General features: G+C 40.3%; 1 protein-coding gene across 8 annotated transcripts in view; it reads right to left on the bottom strand.

The window, feature by feature from the left end:
* The window catches only part of ptprk (protein tyrosine phosphatase receptor type K), a 702,201-nt gene that overhangs the window by 15,546 nt on the left and 669,107 nt on the right, over positions 1–17,548 (bottom strand). For all 8 annotated transcript variants that reach the window (XM_085997159.1, XM_085997160.1, XM_085997163.1 and 5 more), the window contains 8 exons: positions 15,468–15,565; positions 14,324–14,440; positions 12,149–12,303; positions 10,476–10,611; positions 7,794–7,943; positions 5,255–5,428; positions 4,647–4,778; positions 1,974–2,099 (listed from right to left, as the gene is read on the bottom strand). In XM_085997159.1, the coding sequence (XP_085853285.1) occupies positions 1,974–2,099; positions 4,647–4,778; positions 5,255–5,428; positions 7,794–7,943; positions 10,476–10,611; positions 12,149–12,303; positions 14,324–14,440; positions 15,468–15,565 (1,088 nt within the window). The remainder of the gene's footprint in view (positions 1–1,973; positions 2,100–4,646; positions 4,779–5,254; positions 5,429–7,793; positions 7,944–10,475; positions 10,612–12,148; positions 12,304–14,323; positions 14,441–15,467; positions 15,566–17,548) is intronic.

The following is a 17,548-nucleotide window of genomic DNA, read 5'->3' as shown; positions in this document are numbered from 1 at the left end:
TACCCAAAACTCCTTCACACAGCGTTGAATCTCTCCAGAAGTGGCTCTCTCTCAGAATGCAGGAGATCGTGGCAGTAGTGTTTAGCGCCGCCGCAAAATGTCTGGTCAATTTTGCGAGCGGTGCAAACATCGCCACACCCGGGCGCTAGTTGCTTTGCACCCAATTAGCGCCCTTTCAACAGGAGGCGCAAAGCAACCGAATTTTTCCCCCAGAGTCATAACGGCACAGAAGGAGGCAATTCAGCCCATCGAGTCCTTGCCGGCTCTCTGTAGAGCAATCCAGTCAGTCCCATTCCCCCGCTCTATCCCCGTAGCCCTGCAAGTTTATTTCCCTCACGTGCCTATCCAGTCTCCCCTTGAAAACATTGAGGCCGTGATTTTGTAAATAGATGCGGGCTGGGAACAGGTCAGGTGGTTTACGGCTTCCAGTCCCGCTCCCAACTACATCCAAACTACATCCAGCTTACGGACGTGATTTTACATTGATTGACTTGGTTTTCTTAAAGGGACCACGCACAATTTTTCTTTGACAGCTCATTTTCAGTGTTTGACAGCATTGAGGTGCTGCAAACACTGACAATCACTGTACAAAGGTGAGCTCTTGCACCCAGGCTCTCCAGTGACTCCCTTCATCAGCTGGAACAGACGGCACCTGCAGGTGAGGTTACAGAAGCGATCTGTCACTAGTGAGAGAGGTTCTCCCAATGAGGTGGGACTAGATATTGATTTCAAAACTTTTTACCTACAGCAAAGTGCAAAAGCATTAAAAATTATTTTCCCAACATTTCCTTACCTCTGAAACTCACCAGTGCACCATTGGATCCTTCACCCCACTTCTGCAGCTGTCATCAATGCAGAAACACGACAGCAGACTCACAACATGCCACACTTACCTGGCGTGGTGTCCAGACGTCAGTAACCCCGAGGCAGAAGTGGCAAAATTGAAAAAGAGCCTGTTAACTGCCAGCAAGTACCTGTTAACAGGAAGGTAAGTGGCTTTAATCCACTTCCCGCTGCTAGGTGTTGGGTCCATGCGCAAATCGGGGACCCGACACTTGATAAATTGTTTGGAGGCGGGTTGACGGCGTGATCGAAACCTGCTGTCGATCAAAACGATTTTGACCCTTGGTGGATGGGGTGCCAATCAAGTGGGCTGCTTTGTCCTGGATGGAGTGGAGTTGAGGTCGTAGCACAGCAGGCTTGAAGGGCCATATGGCCTACTCCTGCTCCTAGTTCTTTTGTTCTTCTAAAATGACACTTAGGTGGGTGGGTGGTTGAAAATGTGCATTCTACTACTGTAATTTATTCTAAATGCACAAACGTAATTTTTTTTTTTTTAAATGGGTACAATTCTCCTTCGATATAATGCTACTCTTGGTTGCCAAGGCAAAATAGCTTTGCATCGAGAGTAATGTGAAGTTCATTTTAAAATCATACCCGTAGTACCTGTACAAATTCTGCTGCAATACATTGTTGTTTGGAAGTTGTCAGACACTTTACAGAATAGCAAATCTAAAAACATGGACTGCTTTGTTCAATTTAATGAGGCTAAACTGTATCATTTGTAACTTGTCCATTTACCAATAGCAGACATTCCATAGATTAGCAAAAATAAGGTGGTGTGAAATGCAAACATTGATTAAGGATTTATTTAACCCTAGGCATAAGCATGAAATTGAGGCTCCCTGCATTCCACCCACTTATCTTCAAGTAAACTTCTTGGGCATCTTGGTAGGTTTGTTATGGTAATCTTCAAAACCAAGAGAACATTTTCAAATTATTGAGGTAACAAGTTTATCTGTGCAAGTAAACATACTGCCCCACTTCACTCAAATGGGTTGAAATGAAGGAAGGGAAGGGGAGAACATGAGAAGCTCAAATAAATGGAGCTATTTGTACAATAAAAAGCAGTACAAGGACAATTTCATTTTAGCTAAGGTTCCTAGAATAAAATCTGCTCCAAGAACACTTACCCGTGTAAGGTTGCATATCCTGAAGATCCGACTTACTAAATCACAATCCATGGAACACGAAATGCATTCAACTTGGATTGGCCCATAGCGAAGTGTCCCCTCTTCTGGCCAATATTGTGGACATCCCTAGTTTGCAAAAACAAATTTGTACTTCAGATCATATGTGGGCAGCAAAGCAGCATATCAAAATAGTGATAAAAGCAACTATGGATCTTGGGGACTGTACAACTACTGGTCAACTTAAATATCTATTGAGGAAGGATTCTCCAATAACATTTCAAGTCATGTTGGTTTTATGAGGCCCTCTTTATTCTTTACTCAATTTTAAAATAAAAACTGCAAAATCACTTTTTATACAATTGGTGCATAAAACATAATGCAACTTCAGCATGGGTTTGTGTGTGCGATTACTCAACAAACTCTCAGCTGTGCAGAATTACCAAGAGGAGGCCACGTACTTTCTCACAGGGAGGGAGAGACAAGCCATTCACAGCTCATCCGATGATGAAGCAACCAACACCATCAGACAGCAGGAGCTGGATAACGCGCTATATAAATGACACCTAATAAACATCACACACAAGAAAAAGCCCAAACAACTTTCCCTGATCTGCCGTGGCATTACCATCACCATCTGACGGGTCACTACCGACCAGATGCTTAACTGGACAAGTCACATAAACTCCATGGATACAAGAGCATGGCAGTGGCTGAGTACTCTGTGATGGGTGGCTCACCACCTGATCCTTCAAGATCATCTTCACCTTCTACTAAGCTCAAGCCAGGAGTATAATGGAATACTCACCACTTGCCTGGATGGGTGAAACTGGACACCATCCAGGACAAAGCAGTCTGGTTGCTTGGTGGCACTGTCAGTGGACTTTATGCACCCCCTCCACAACAGGTGCACTGTGACTGTAGTACATACTACCTGCAGGATGCATTGCAACAACTCACCAACAGTACCTCAACATCTACCTCCAAAAACGACAAGAGCAGTAATATCACAGGGAAACCATTCACCTCCAATTCATCAAAATTCTGGAATTTCATACTTGGCACCATTGTGGGAGCACCATCGCCAAAAAGGCTGCAATGGTTCAAGGCGGCTGCCTATTATCACCTTCTCAAGGCAACTAAAGCTGAGCAATAAATGTGGCCTTGCCAGCGTCACTCACATCCCAAAAATGAATTTTAAAAAAGCATTACAACATTATATTGTAATATATTAAAGCATCATATAGTGGTTGTAGTAAAAAGTGTCAAAATCAGGTTTGGGGATTATTCGACAAATACAAAAATATTCAATGATTCTATAGATTACTCTAGTCCTACATTATGTTATTCCATATTAGAAACTTTCAGTACACAAAGGATTAAAAGGAATAAATTAGTGGTGGTCATTTTCAACCTTGAAGGTAGAAAGCTGGCAGTATTGGATCGGCTACTTGTTATATGTGCCGTCTGATTTCAATGGAAAGGAACATCAGGCAGGGGGTATAATGGCGGCCAATCTGATAGTCAGTTTTCTGCCCCCACTGAAATTTAAAATGACCTCAGTGTTCAGAGCTGGATATTCACCGTTGCCAGAGATTCAAACAGAGCATATCAATCAGAATGGAGTTCTCAATTTATTCCATTTTTGACAAAGATCTATCTGATAACTCGCAACGAACAGAGCCCAGTGTATGTGTGAAAGGAAACATCCTGGCCACTTCCTCGCTGCCAGTTTACCTAAATTATCACCAGCATGGGGACTACTCCTGAGGGGTGTATGGTTTATGCCAATGCTGATCGATTAAAACTAAATGTAGGATAAGATGGTCTGATTTTAGAACAAATCAAAGCTCTACTATAAACTGGGTTATCAGTCTTACTACGTGACTAAAGCCTATTGCTGCAAAAGCAATTATATAAAGTCACCAAAATAAGTAAAATTAGTCCTCGAGGATAAACTGATTCATGCTAAGTTAGCATTTTTGCATGCATGCTTTGAAGTTGAAAGTTTCATTATGAGCACAAACTCCACGAGTCCACCTACTCTGGAAACAGATATACAAATAAGGTGCAGTTGATAAAATAATGGTGTTTTAAAATTAATATTTCCCCAAAAATCAAAGTTAAAAACACATTTTGGATATTAACATGCAAATAAATGATGCATTTTGAACATCCACTTAATGCTGGGATGGTTCAGTGAAGATTGATTTTTGATGGTGTATTCAAAAGAACATTTTATTGAAAATTAAGCAAGAATTCTTCTCCCCCATCAAAATGGTAGATGATAATTAAATTTAAAAGGTCCATAACTCTACAAAGAAACCACTTTTGAGTGATTGACCAAGTACAAGAAAATGCTAGAAACATGAACAGAAACTGAACTTAAAATCACACCTATTTCACACTAATTAGTTTGAGGGTGGTATTGTGAAGTATTGACCAATAGGGCATTTCGTTTATATAAAAAAGTTAACTTTTCTTAAAATAGGACGTGTTTTATTCAGCAGGAAAGTGAATTAATCAATCAACAACCATCCCCAGTCTGCTCATTTGTGCCACTAAGGTTTCTAAATTACACTATAGAACTGTTTTAATGAACAAGAGCTTTAAAATTCTTGGTTAAACATCTCAACAACCCCATATTTTTCAGAATTTCAAGATCACTGTAGCTACCTGCACAAGGTCCAGTTCGTTCAGCATTACTATAGAAGTGCAGCCATAGTCATATACCAATCTCCAGAAATCTTTGACTGTATTTGGCAAAGGATGCTGGGTAACTATAAAGGCAGCTGGTTGTCTGTAGCTCTGTAAAGAAATGAAGAACAAAAGATTAAATTTAAAAAAGCTGTGCAGAACCATTTTGTTAAAGTTATAGCTGGAAAGTAAAAAAAAAAGTCTATTTTAATTTGAGAGCAAGCTCAATCCATTTTTAGCCCAGGTTCCCTGAACTACACACGAATGGATAGCAGCTGAGGAAATTACTCAAAGGTTTCGTTCCATGTTCTGGCTGCTAGGAGGTGCGCAAGCATGGCTTGCTACAACTCACCCGTCAATTTTCAATTGCCTCGCTTCCCTGGTCTCCATTCTCTGCCACCCTATATTGTTGCAGCTGAAATTGCAATCTCATTGGTTGGTGGGAATGAGGGAAATTAAACTTGCTTCGCACCTTTTCTGTAGTGTTGCATAACACATGTTGCAACATTGAATCAAACTGAAAATAAAATGACCATAAAATACACAGCTATTTTTTAAAAAGCCTAGAGTTAAAATGAAACACGTACATCCATTAGAGCAGCATTGATGTAGTTGCTGCTTTCGCCGTCTATGGTAATTAAGAATGGCAGACATCTGTCTGGTGGCAGTGCGTCCATGTAGCGATTCTTCTCGTGATTCCTGGGAAGAAGAGCTATGCTGCAGTCTTCAGGTTGTAGTTGAGAAGATACAGAATTTAGTGTCTGTGTGGTGAAAGAAAGCAACATAGCTCATTAAGAGCCACTGTACAAGGTGACGTTTTTCAATATAATGCTTAACTAATATATTCAGATGGAAGATTCACCTAGAGCACACGCCTGTAAAAAAAATATGAATTAGGCAAACTAGATGCTTTGGAGGCCAGGCAGCACCAACTGAGCCAGCGGTTTAATTAAAATTGAAACTGTTAAATCAAAGCTGCAGTTTCAGCATTTCACTATCTGGTTCAGTACTGAAGACTAAACGACAGTGACCCTGATTACACAGTCCTGGTAAAATCCATGCTGGGAATGGCTAGCTGCTAACGCAAAGCTTGCAGAACGTGTGTTGAGCTGGTGGAACATTATTTTACATAGTAAGGGTATTTGAATAATTATTCTAAATTCCCAGCACCGTTTTGGCCTTGCACTGGTAGATAGTTTAATGGGGGAATACAAAAAATCTGTAGCCAATTGACTGAGCAACGCAGCACTCAACCTCGTTTGGTGGCCATAAAAGTGGACATGCTACTGCATAAGGAAAATTGCCCTGTTTTATTCTCCAGAGCCCCCTCCCCAGAGGACAACAGTGACCTTTACCTTCACCTTCAGGAGGTACAGTGGTCTGTGTCTTGTTTTGCACACTTTGTACAAAAATAATAAATTGCAGGACAATGGAGTATTAGTTTAAACTATTTTAATGAAGCATCAGGTCTGTAAGCTTTCTCAATCAGTACAGCACCGTGTGGACAAGATGGAGTCAGGACCCCTGGGTCTTCTAAACAATAGCAGTCCTTACATATGCCTGCAGGCCAGTGACAACTCAGCATGTGATCATGTGAATACAATAGGTATTCCTTACAGATGCCTGCGGGCCAATGATAAATCAATATGCAAATGTTACAGTCTGTGCAGTACATGGCCGCCATCTACAATGCTCTGCACTTTTGACAGTCCTGCCAGCTGGAAAAAATGCTGTGCCCCATCAAACTTTGGCCTCCTTTCCACAGGAATGTGATGAACATGCTTTTCCTTTTAAACAATGCTGCTGACCATTTTGGCTTTTGCAAGTGAAAGAGCAGCTTGCAACACTGTTGCAACAAACAGTTGAAAATATAAAATAACAACAGAAAATGCTGGAAGCACTCAGCATGCCAGGCAGCATCCGGGGAGAGAGAAACAGAGTTAACGTTTCAGGTCTGTGACCCTTCATCAGAACTGGAAAAGGTTAGAGATGTAACTGGTTTTAAGCTGGTGCAGAGGCAGGGAAAGGGGGAGGGGAGGGGAGCAAGGAACTGAAGGAACAGTCTGTGCTCGGGTTGGAGGCAGGAGAGATTAAATGTTGCAAATGGGGATGGCAGAATCATCAACAGCTGCCTGAAAAATGGGGGCAGGGGTTACAGTCTGAAATTGTTGAACTCTATGTTGAGCCCAGAAGGTTGTAAAGTGCCTAATCGAAAGATGAGGTGCTGTTCCTCGAGCTTACGTTGAGCTTCATTGGAACAGTGTAAGAGACCGAGGACGGAGGGGTCAGAGTGGGAGTGGAGCGGAGAATTAAAGTGACAGGCGACCGGAAGCTCGAGATCACCCTTACGGACTGAACGGAGACGTTCCGCAAAGCGGTCGCGCAATCTGCATTTGATTAGGCACTTTACAGCCTTCTGGACGCAACATTGAGTTCAACAATTTCAGACTGTAACCCCTGCCCCCATTTTTCAGGCGGCTGTTGATGATTCTGCCATCCCCATTTGCAACATTTAATCTCTCCTGCCTCCAACCCGAGCACAGACTGTTCCTTCAGTTCCTTCCTCCCCTCCCCTCCCCCTTTCCCTGCCTCTGCACCTGCTACATCTCTAACCTTTTCCAGTTCTGACAAAGGTTCACAGACCTGAAACGTTAACTCTGTTTCTCTCTTCATGGATGCTGCCTGGCCTGCTGAGTGCTTCCAACATTTTCTGTTGTTATTTCAGATTTCCAGCATCCGCAGTATTTTGCTATTGTATTAGTTGAAAATATAAGTCTTGCAATGCAAAAATCAGGTCTACCTAGCAACAAAAATTTACACACCTATCAATATGCAAATCAAGCAATATAATAAGGTAAAAAAAATCTAACATTGCAACCAACAATAAATATGTTGCACACCTTTAAGAAACCAACTCCTACGGGCCAGGCCATCCACACATAGTTGCATCCATTTAATATGAGGTTTTTCCAAAGTCCAATTTGACTGAACTAAATTTGTTACCATAGATTTACTGAAGATTACCATCCTGCCTTAAGAATGTGAATGCACAATTGCTTTGAAATAATGGCAATTGCTGAACTGGAATGTGTAGAATTCTAGATCTTGTAGCTGAAGCCTACTTACTTGAAATTCATCTTTAAGTTGTGAGGAGTTACTCTGTGAATCAACTCTTATCATTTCATAATACGTTGGCTTGACCTCACATGTTGGTATTGACGTGTCCCCACATAGACAAGCCTCTAGAATGGCATCATGAATGAAAATGTATTGTTCCTTAAAAAAAAACACATCTAGTCAGTACCAACTTCTCACTTCGCAGTTATTAAACCAGTTAATTGTATTCAAAACAGTAACATCCACCTTGGGATGTAGTTTACTGGAAAGAGAAACTTAAACAATTTGTCTCCAGTATACAGAAGACTCCTCAGATACTAAGTTGCTTACACCAAGTAGGTTTTAGCCATTCAACTACAGGAAACGCAAGTTTTAAAATAAGAGTAAATTAGTCATCTACGTTTTGGAAAGATCCAACTAAATTTGCTAGTTAAGATACATAGGGAAACCAGAAATGTCAATGAATTAAGGCTAAAACAAATAACATTTTCTAGCATTAAACCTCAACCCACTACTGTACTATTGTTCTTCATGATTCTGGCTTTCAGCTGACATAAAAAAAAAGCTTTGCAGGCAGCTTTTAGCCAATACGCTTACCTCCACATTGGATGTCATAAGCCGAGGTGGAAGGGATGTGATTACAAAAGAATTTGAAGTTAAGTTTCCCTCACTCCCCTCCCGAGAAATAAGGTATGGAAAGGATCAATTAAGTAATAATGGAAAAATTAAGTTAAAATAAGTATAAAATTGGAGAGAAAAGGAAGAGACAAAGGTTGATAACAAGCAGAATCAAAGTGTTCATTTAAAAAAAATTGAAGCTATTTATTTCTGTAGTTTAGGTTTAATATTATTAGTAAAGCTGTGCATGAGATTTTATTGTTGTAATAGAAGTTGTTTCAGCGTAACAGTGCGAGAGCTAAGAGACCATCATCTCCCTGAGCCTGCCAGAGGTCTAAGGACTGCAATCTGATGAAACAGCAAAACACACACACACACTCACTATATTTACCATTGGCCTAGTATTCTAAATATAATTTTGTAACAAGAGCAAAGATGGAAGTTAACTTCCCTTGACAAAGGGTCAAAGTGGAGCCCACAGCCCAAATGCTAATTATACAGTTGGTCCTTTGAGGGACCATACATATTTGATATGCTAATTACACCTACTGCTCATCAGTTAAAGGTGTGGTTTCAATTGCTTGCTAGTGTTAATCTGTGAGTTTATAGACAAATTCATTGGCCTATAAATTTAGCCACAGAGTGCCCATTTGTCAGGCACTAACTGGCCTATTAAACCACCAATATGGCGGGCAGGAAGTGCGTGTACATTTCCGGACAAAAGGGAACGGAAAAAAATATGCATCCTTTACCCACACCTGAAGCAGGCATTAGAATCTTTGCATATGCAAATAAGGGACTTAACGCCTGTTTGAGGCCTCCACTTCAAGACTGGTTTGCCCTGAGGCAGCTTCACTCAGGGAAACCAGAACTTGGAATCACCTGCAACATACAAGTAAAGTTTTTCCACATTTACCTGAATGTGGAGCTCGGAGGAGTAATAGTGCTCCTTCCAACCCTCGAAAGCTTGCCGCTGCTCCTGACCCCCTTGGCCCTCACAATCCCAGGCCCCCTCGATTCTCGACCCTATGTGCCCCCAGCCTCACTTACCTGATTGTGTACACTTCTTTGCTGATGGGCTGTTGTGCCTCGTTGGCACTATTATAATGAGGCCTGAGGCCCAAAATCGGGGGCGTCAATGGCCTCACCATTCAGGCACAGGGCATGTACCTGGCCATGCTTGAATTTCTGGGCCATTATATCTTAAATAGCTGAACCACCAAGGGTGTTTTGCTCAGAGGGGAGTTAGGTTTAAATGTCGTTTAAAAGCATTAAATTTATGCGAGGGCCAGACAAGATGTAATTTCAATGGCCAATAGCTACCAACAGCAAATAGTGGCTTGCCTTTACATCAAAGGAAGGAAACTGTTCCATGGTCTTTAGTACCCTTCGTTGCACTGCCTCAATCATGTAAGGAGGGTAATGGGAGCTCCAGGAGCAATCATTTCCCACATAACATCAATTTGAGACTCAGTCAGAGGCTACTGAAAAGATCAAGGACTTTGGACTGTTCATTTTCTTGTTTTGAGCAAGTTCACATATTGTGCGAGTCTACTATTGCATTTTTAATATCTCACTGTGTCTTTCTGCTTCTGTGTATAGTCAAACAGTGCAGTACTTACTGCCTTTCATAGTAATCAGAATGTCATGGGCGTTCCAAATGGTCTTGAGTACAATAGATCATAGCCATGTAGTACAGATCCGTCCCCTAGCACACAATCCTTCCAACAGTATACATTAGGATGCAGATTTCAATTCATTAAAGATTGGTCTGGTTATGGAAACTGCCTTTCAGTTGGGATTGAATAAAAGTTTGGGAAAAAATCCAAGCCATAACCTGGTATTTTAAGGGTAAATCCCAAACCAAACAGTATTAACAGGGGGGGGGGTGGGGGGAGAAACAGACTATTGCTCCAGCTGACTCAACTTTCCAACTGTTTTTCTCTTTCCGAAGCAAGATGTTTCTAATGCCTGAAAGAATAATGATACTGTCATCATTGGCATACAGTTCTGCACCTAATGCATAAGAATAGAAGTTGTGTGTATATTTGATCGTACTGATTTGAATCTTACCTCTGTCTGGACCATATTGATACGCCTTGATCGTAATGCTTTAACGCAGTTATAGATATCAACAACTCCTTCTCGCTCTGCCATGTCTAACATAATATCTATAACTATGTAGCAGCCAGTCCTTCCTGCCCCAGCACTGAAAACATAGAAAAAGAAATGAAAATTTCTCCTTAGTCAAATACACACACAGTTATTGGTAGACTGACATTTAACATAACCTAACTGTTGCCTATCATAGAAATTTACAGCACAGGAGGCGGCCATTTGGCCCACCATGTCTGCGCCGGTCGAAAAAGAGCTCCCCAGCCTAATCCCACTTTCCAGCTCTTGGTCCGTAGCCTTGCAGGTTACGGCACTTCAAGTGCATATCCAAGTACTTTTTAAATGTGATGAGGGTCTCTGCCTCTACCACCCTTTCAGGCAGAGAGTTCCAGACCCCCACTACCCTCTGGGTGAAAAAAGATCTCCTGAACTCCCCTCTAATCCTTCTACCAATTACTTTAAATCTATGCCCCCGGTTACTGACGTCTCTGCTAAGGGAAATAGGTGCTTCCTACCCACTCCTATCTAGGCCCCTGATAATTTTATACACCCCAATTAAGTCTGCCCTCAGCCTCCTGTTGCAAAGAAAACAACCCCAGCCTATCCAATCTTTCCTCATAGCTAAAATTCTCCAGTCCTGGCAAGATCCTCATAGATCTCCTTTGTACCCTCTCTAGTGCAATCACATCTTTCTTGTAATGTGATGACCAGAACTGTACGCAGTACTCTAGCTGTGGCCTAACTAGTTTTTTATACAGTTCTAGCAAAAACTCTCTGCTCTTATATTCTATGCCTCGGCTAATAAAGGAAAGTATCCAATATGCCTTCTTTATCACCTCAGCTATCTATCCTGCTATCTTCAGGGATCTGTGGACATGCACTCCAAGGTCCCTCTTTTCCTCTACATTTCTCAGCATCAGTTATGCTAAAGTTCAGTTTACAAATAAATATTATTGGCAGCATTAACAGATTGAAAAAAAAATCAGGTTAACATCAAAATTTAGATAAAAGACACAATTCAGTTTTTAAAAAAAGTCAATATAATGCAGATTATAATCTCCAACATGCTGCATCAATAGAAAAGAGCTGTTTTCAAGACTCCATGTATACTCCACAAAGTTCAAGTTTGTAAAAGGGATTGACAAAGTTGATCCAGGCAAATTGTTCCCTATGTTGAAGAATTCAAATATGTGCGGATAGATGTTAAACATTAGGATGTTAGGAATAAGGGGGGAATTCATATGGAACTTTTTTATGCAAAGTGTAATAGAATTGCAGAATAATTTACCAGAGAAGGTAATTGAAGCAACAGTATAAATGGGCTTGAGGGGCAATCAGCACCCATATTGGAACGAGACAGGATTGAGCGATGTGGAGAGAAGGTGGGGTTGAGATGCATCTTAAAAGGACATGACAGCTGGGCCAAACTGCCTATTCCTAAAAATTCTAAGTTATGAGGTTCACTAAAGAAGTAATATGGTTACTTGGAATGTAGCTTTACTTGTAACCCAATGAGGTCGATGTCACTGTTACAGTCTGTCACAATCAGTCACAGACACACACAAATTCAATTTTGTATTACTTAGAAGTTTAACTATATCATAGTAATATATACACTAAGTACAGCTAACCTGCAATGTACAACTACTGGTCCTGCTCCTGGGGGATTTGAGATTTTCACACGACGGATAAACGCCAGCAAACCAGTTGCATGATAAGGAACACCATGGTCAGGCCAGCCAGTGAAATGAAACTGTTTAACTTCACGAATTTCATCAAAACCTCTCTGAGAAGGAAAAAAACAAATATTTTCAAAATAGTTCAGGTGCTGAATTAACTTGCAAGGGGCTATGCAATGTATTCCTTGCCAAATTGACATTTCATGATTGTATAAACTTCTAAACATATTATGGCCTCTCACCAGAGCTATATTCATGATAAGAACATAAGAATTAGGAGCAGGAGTAGGCCATACGGCCCTTCGAACTTGCTGCTCCACTCAATATTAGCTCATCTTCGACCTCAACTCCACTTTCCTGCCTGATCCCCACATAGCTCCGCATACTCTTCCACTCTGCTTTGTCTTCATATACATTACCTCTTCCATTCAGCATCCCATCCTATATTCAGCTACTTCCTTCTGATCATATGTCCAGAGTGCTCACATCGTCCAATCCTCACACAGTTTAATAGCTGAATCACTACATCACCTTCATTTCCTTCAATAAGGCAATGAAAATCTTATTTCTTTCAATTCTTCAAAGACACAATTTCCCCCAAGTCTCTTGAAAGTCCAACCAACAGCTGCCATCTCTTACTTATGATGGTTCCAACCCTCATCCTTCTTTGTCTATCCACATTCTTGGCCTCACTGGGTTCAATGACCACGAGTGGACTTCCACAATTCTATTGCTGAAGCATTCTCTAAGATCAATTTCCTCTTCTGTGCCAAACATACTACTTTTCCCCTTAACAAATCAACTCCATAAAATGGACCTGGGTTTTAAAGATTTGAATACTGCACCCATGTGTGGAGAGCCTCTTCTGGCACTTCTCTTGTACTTTTAGACAGGTAACAAGGAATGCTCATCATCTCACAGGTTATACCCACTCTCAATTCTAGACTCCTGCCTCTTTTTTAAAAACTGTAACCTTCCTTGTCTGTTTTATCAGCAGTACTATGGTCAGTGCTCCTATGAATCTTCCTCACATGTTGCTAGAGTTCCAAATATGCAGTCCTACAGGTGCTTCCTCCGCCCTGCATGCCCACTGTTGAAATCAAGACATTCGTTCCCAGGACTTGAAACCTATGGAACCCCTGACCTCCCCAGTCTTTCTATCCTCCTGCATTCTTCAGGCTTTGAAAATCCATACCTAATACAGGAAACTTTGTGCTATCCGGCACCCACGGGTCCGAGCTGCTGCCGTTGCCTCAAAACTGCCGTACTCTCCAGAGTTAATGTTGAGAGAAACGAAGATTCTTATCTCCGTATTTGACAACAAACACTGTTGCTTAGCAACAGCTTCTAAACACTCGGGTGTGGCCCTAAAGCTCTGCAGCTGAAGCTGTTGCTATAGCTACAGACCTTGCACAGCTTGAATGTTCAAACAAAGCAAAAAAAACAAACAAAAAGAATAAAAAACGGCTGCTGATTTTTGCCGGTGGCTCCAGATTGCCGGATAGCTCACCTCCGGATAGCACAAAGTTTCCTGTAATTACTTCCTAATTTAGCTAATTTATTTCATTCTCAACCGTGGTGTGCTGTAGTATGGCTCTTAACCATCTTTTCTCAGTAATTAAAATAAAATGACTAAATGTGCACAAATAATGTCATCACCATGCTTTTTTGCTTCAAATATCTTAAATGGATATTAGCTTATTCATTTTTGGAGATAAAATAACCTGTGCATAATGCATATTTAGCAGCCTTCAATTAAGTTATCACAGGAATATAAAAGCCAATTGGTGCCTAAGACACACTGCTAACTTGCACACATATTTGGTGCAGGCTATACAGAGGCTACAGATCAGAGCTTAATATATTGTACAATTGCAAGTATTAGCATGAAATTTAATTTGCCACCATCAACTGCTTATCAATTCATTTTTCGGTCCAACAAAAAATACCAAATATTTTAGTTGCAGATATTTCCTGTTTGTGTGGTTCAGATAATGAAGGTAAAACACAATTTGAAGTATCAGCCTGCCAGAATTCCATTTTTCCTAGATATCATTACATTAGAGAAATATTCTAAAAATACTAGAGAAAAGACATGAAGAAAGTTAAGGATGATAATCAGCTTACCCTTTCTAACGTAAATGTTCGAACTACATATTCTGCAAGTGGTTCTTCTTCCATGAATGTAACTTTAAAGTCTGCATAAACTTCAGTATCGTCTGGCCAATATTTGTAGCATTTCACCTAAAATTTTAAAAGAACGTTCAAATGATTCAGGAGAACTATAAAGCTGCATTTACACTACAGGTCCTGGTCTCAGACTGGTAGCTAAAGTTTACCTTTCAGTCAGGCAATAACACGATCACATTGCTTCGCACCAGCTTTGCTGGAGCTCTAACAGTCTTGCTCAGGAAAGCTCTTTGTGTGTTTGAATACACAACTCTCAGAATTCTCTCCCAACAGTTGGAAATTGAAATGGTTAGATCGTGAGGAAGGGAGAATCCCTGCTTTCTTAACATTCAAATTCAGTTCAGGTAGGTTTAAAAAATGCCCAGGCAGTCCAATGGGATCCTTGAGCACTTTCAGGTTTGACACTGCATTGGACGTAGACTCCATATGATGTCAAACCTAGGCCGCAAGACTATTTTCTACAGGAAATCTCACTCCACTTCATTTCACTTTGGATTTACACTGCAAGTTTTGTGCCAGTGTGAAGCTAAAATCACTTCACAAAGATGCTAAACAGATGTAGTGTAAATGCATCCTAAAATTATAATTTAAAAGTGTTCAATAGCCTTGTGTCATATCATTTTAGTTCACAAATATACTGCATTACAGAATGGAATAAACCATATTTAACATGTTCTTCCCTGAAACTACCTCCTTCAAGTGAAATCCTGTTTTCAAACAGGCCCTTTCGATATGGAGAAAAACATAAGCTATCTTGCAAAGCTTCCAAGGAAAGAGAGCTTGAGAGTGGGATAGAAGCCCAGGTACAAATTAAGACACTTGCCTAACCTCTTAGTCAGAGGATATTACATGATATAAAGTCACCCAAAGTGGCAGTAAAATATCATTTTTAAAGTGGAACAAAACCGAGGTACAAAGAAATCTAAAAATGAAGTGTCACAGATAAATTTTTTTAGATTTTACATCTCAACAAAAATAGGTATATTCTGATTATTCATAAAATTCTGATTACAATTGGATATTTCTTCAAACTTTGAAACTTATTCCAATGCATTTATTTTTCTATTAAAACCAGACTTACTCTTCCAACTTCCACCAGATTTGTGACCATGACGATACAAACTGATTGCTCTTGCCAAGCCATTCTCCAGAAATCATACACAGTTTCATGCACTGGCCCTAGAAGATCGAGGAACCATAATATTTATTTTCAGTAATGGTGAATATATATGGTCACAGAAATTATTTATGCACAGATTATCATAACATTAAAATTCTGCTTCATTTTCATCAAAATATATTTGGGGGCAATTTTCTGAATGCGCACTTCTGATGCAGAGTTTCATCCACCAGGAGCACATAGCAAGATATCATGGAAGCGCATCCGGTGGGTGAAGCATCATTCCAGGAGCGTGCACTCAGAGAATGGAGAAACAGATAAAAAAGAAAAAAAACACAAATGTTGGAAATCATAAATGAAAACGGAAAATGCTAGAAATATACAGCAGGTCTGCCAGCATCTGGAAAGAGAAAAGACAAGTTAGCCCTTTGTCAGAACTGGAAACTAGATGATAAATAAGTCCTTAAAAGGACTGAACAACGAAGGGGAACAACAGACAAAAATCAATAGTCATTCGTGCTGACTTTTATCAAAGAGGTAATTAATGGGATGAATGGCCCACAAATTGCTTTTTGAAAAGCAATTATGACTGGTGGAGGATGTACAAAAATCATCAAATGTAGTCAGCATTCCTGACTTATGACTTCTACCTGATGTTGTCTTCCTAAACTTGCTTTGTGTTTTTTTCAGTCTTAATGTGCTCAGTTACTTTCCAGTTCTGACACCTGAAACAACAACCTGTCTTTCCTTTTTCAGAAGCTGATTGACTTGCTGTGACCAGCATTTTCTATTTTTGTTTAAACAGACAATAGTTTCCCTATCCATTGCCCTGGAATGCAGAACTTCTAGAATTAATATATAGCATATTGGTACCAATACACTAAAAAAGTAATTTAAGTTAATATGCTTTAATGTTATGCTAATACACATCTTATGATAATCAATGTATTATTTCAAAATGTTCCACCACTACCACCATCAGTACTTCACCTCCATGTTATTCAGCTCAAAGTGTTCTCTTAAGACACAACCTAAGTTTGAGGGGTCAAAATGTGTAATTCTGCTGTGGGATGGTATTCATACTATAATAATGTTGCATATATAACTTAACACTTTACTGAAAAAATACCTACGCAGTGTGACTGTATGAAAATTTCACACACACGCTGAAATCCTAGTAACAACGTTCTAGAATTAAAGTTTTCCCCTCTTTTTTCCTTCCACCCCAAATACAATGCAAGTTCTTTCAAAGCCCCGATATAGGCCTAGAAATTCTGTTCCCTATGGGTGTGTACGCGTTGTGTACTCACCCGTAGGGCCAACGGAAGTGCCGGTTTTAGGCATGCACTGGAAACCGGAACTTCCGTTCTGTGAAGAAAGGACTTGACAGGTCAAACGCCTGCACCGGATAGGCAGCATGTACGGCTGCAACTTCCGTTTTTTTCCCACAGTTGCTTCAGTCCAGGTAAGTTGGAAACAGCTGCGCTTAGAAAAGCAGGCACAAGGCTTGCTTTTACCAGGCTAAGAGTTGAAGAAAGTACACTGATTTATCATTTTAAAATACTTTAAAGAAAGGTAAGTTTATTTTTAGCCCTGTTAAAAGCTTTAATTACTTCTTTCAAAAATTTAAATTTTTGTTTAAAATAGTTAATTTATGTAATTTATATAGTCATTTTAAAAATGTGATTAAAATTTTTTTTTTTGAAGTTTTACTTATATTTTGGGGCTGATCGCTATTCATAGATTTGACAGGTCTTCCTGTCAAATCTATGAATGGAGATTCCCCGCTGATTGGCTCCCCATGGCCCACGTGATCCCAGGGATGCTGTGAACTACCTGCGCCCTTGGGATACGTGTGGCAGTTTGAAGAGGCACAGCAACGGAATTCTACGCCTCCCGGGAGCCCTCCGGTCCAGGCAGAGATTTTTCCAAATAGCAGCGAACAGAATTTCTGGGCCATATTCTGAGAAACAATGTGCAGCCTTGCATCCGTTAATAAATCCTTGAAGCATTTTGAATGCTGAAACTTAATTCAACTAATT

Source organism: Somniosus microcephalus, chromosome 9 (assembly GCF_052327205.1).
Source record: "Somniosus microcephalus isolate GS21.2 chromosome 9, FLI_Smic_1.0, whole genome shotgun sequence".
NCBI lineage: Eukaryota > Metazoa > Chordata > Chondrichthyes > Squaliformes > Somniosidae > Somniosus > Somniosus microcephalus.
This window is presented reverse-complemented; position numbering and strand designations above follow the sequence as displayed.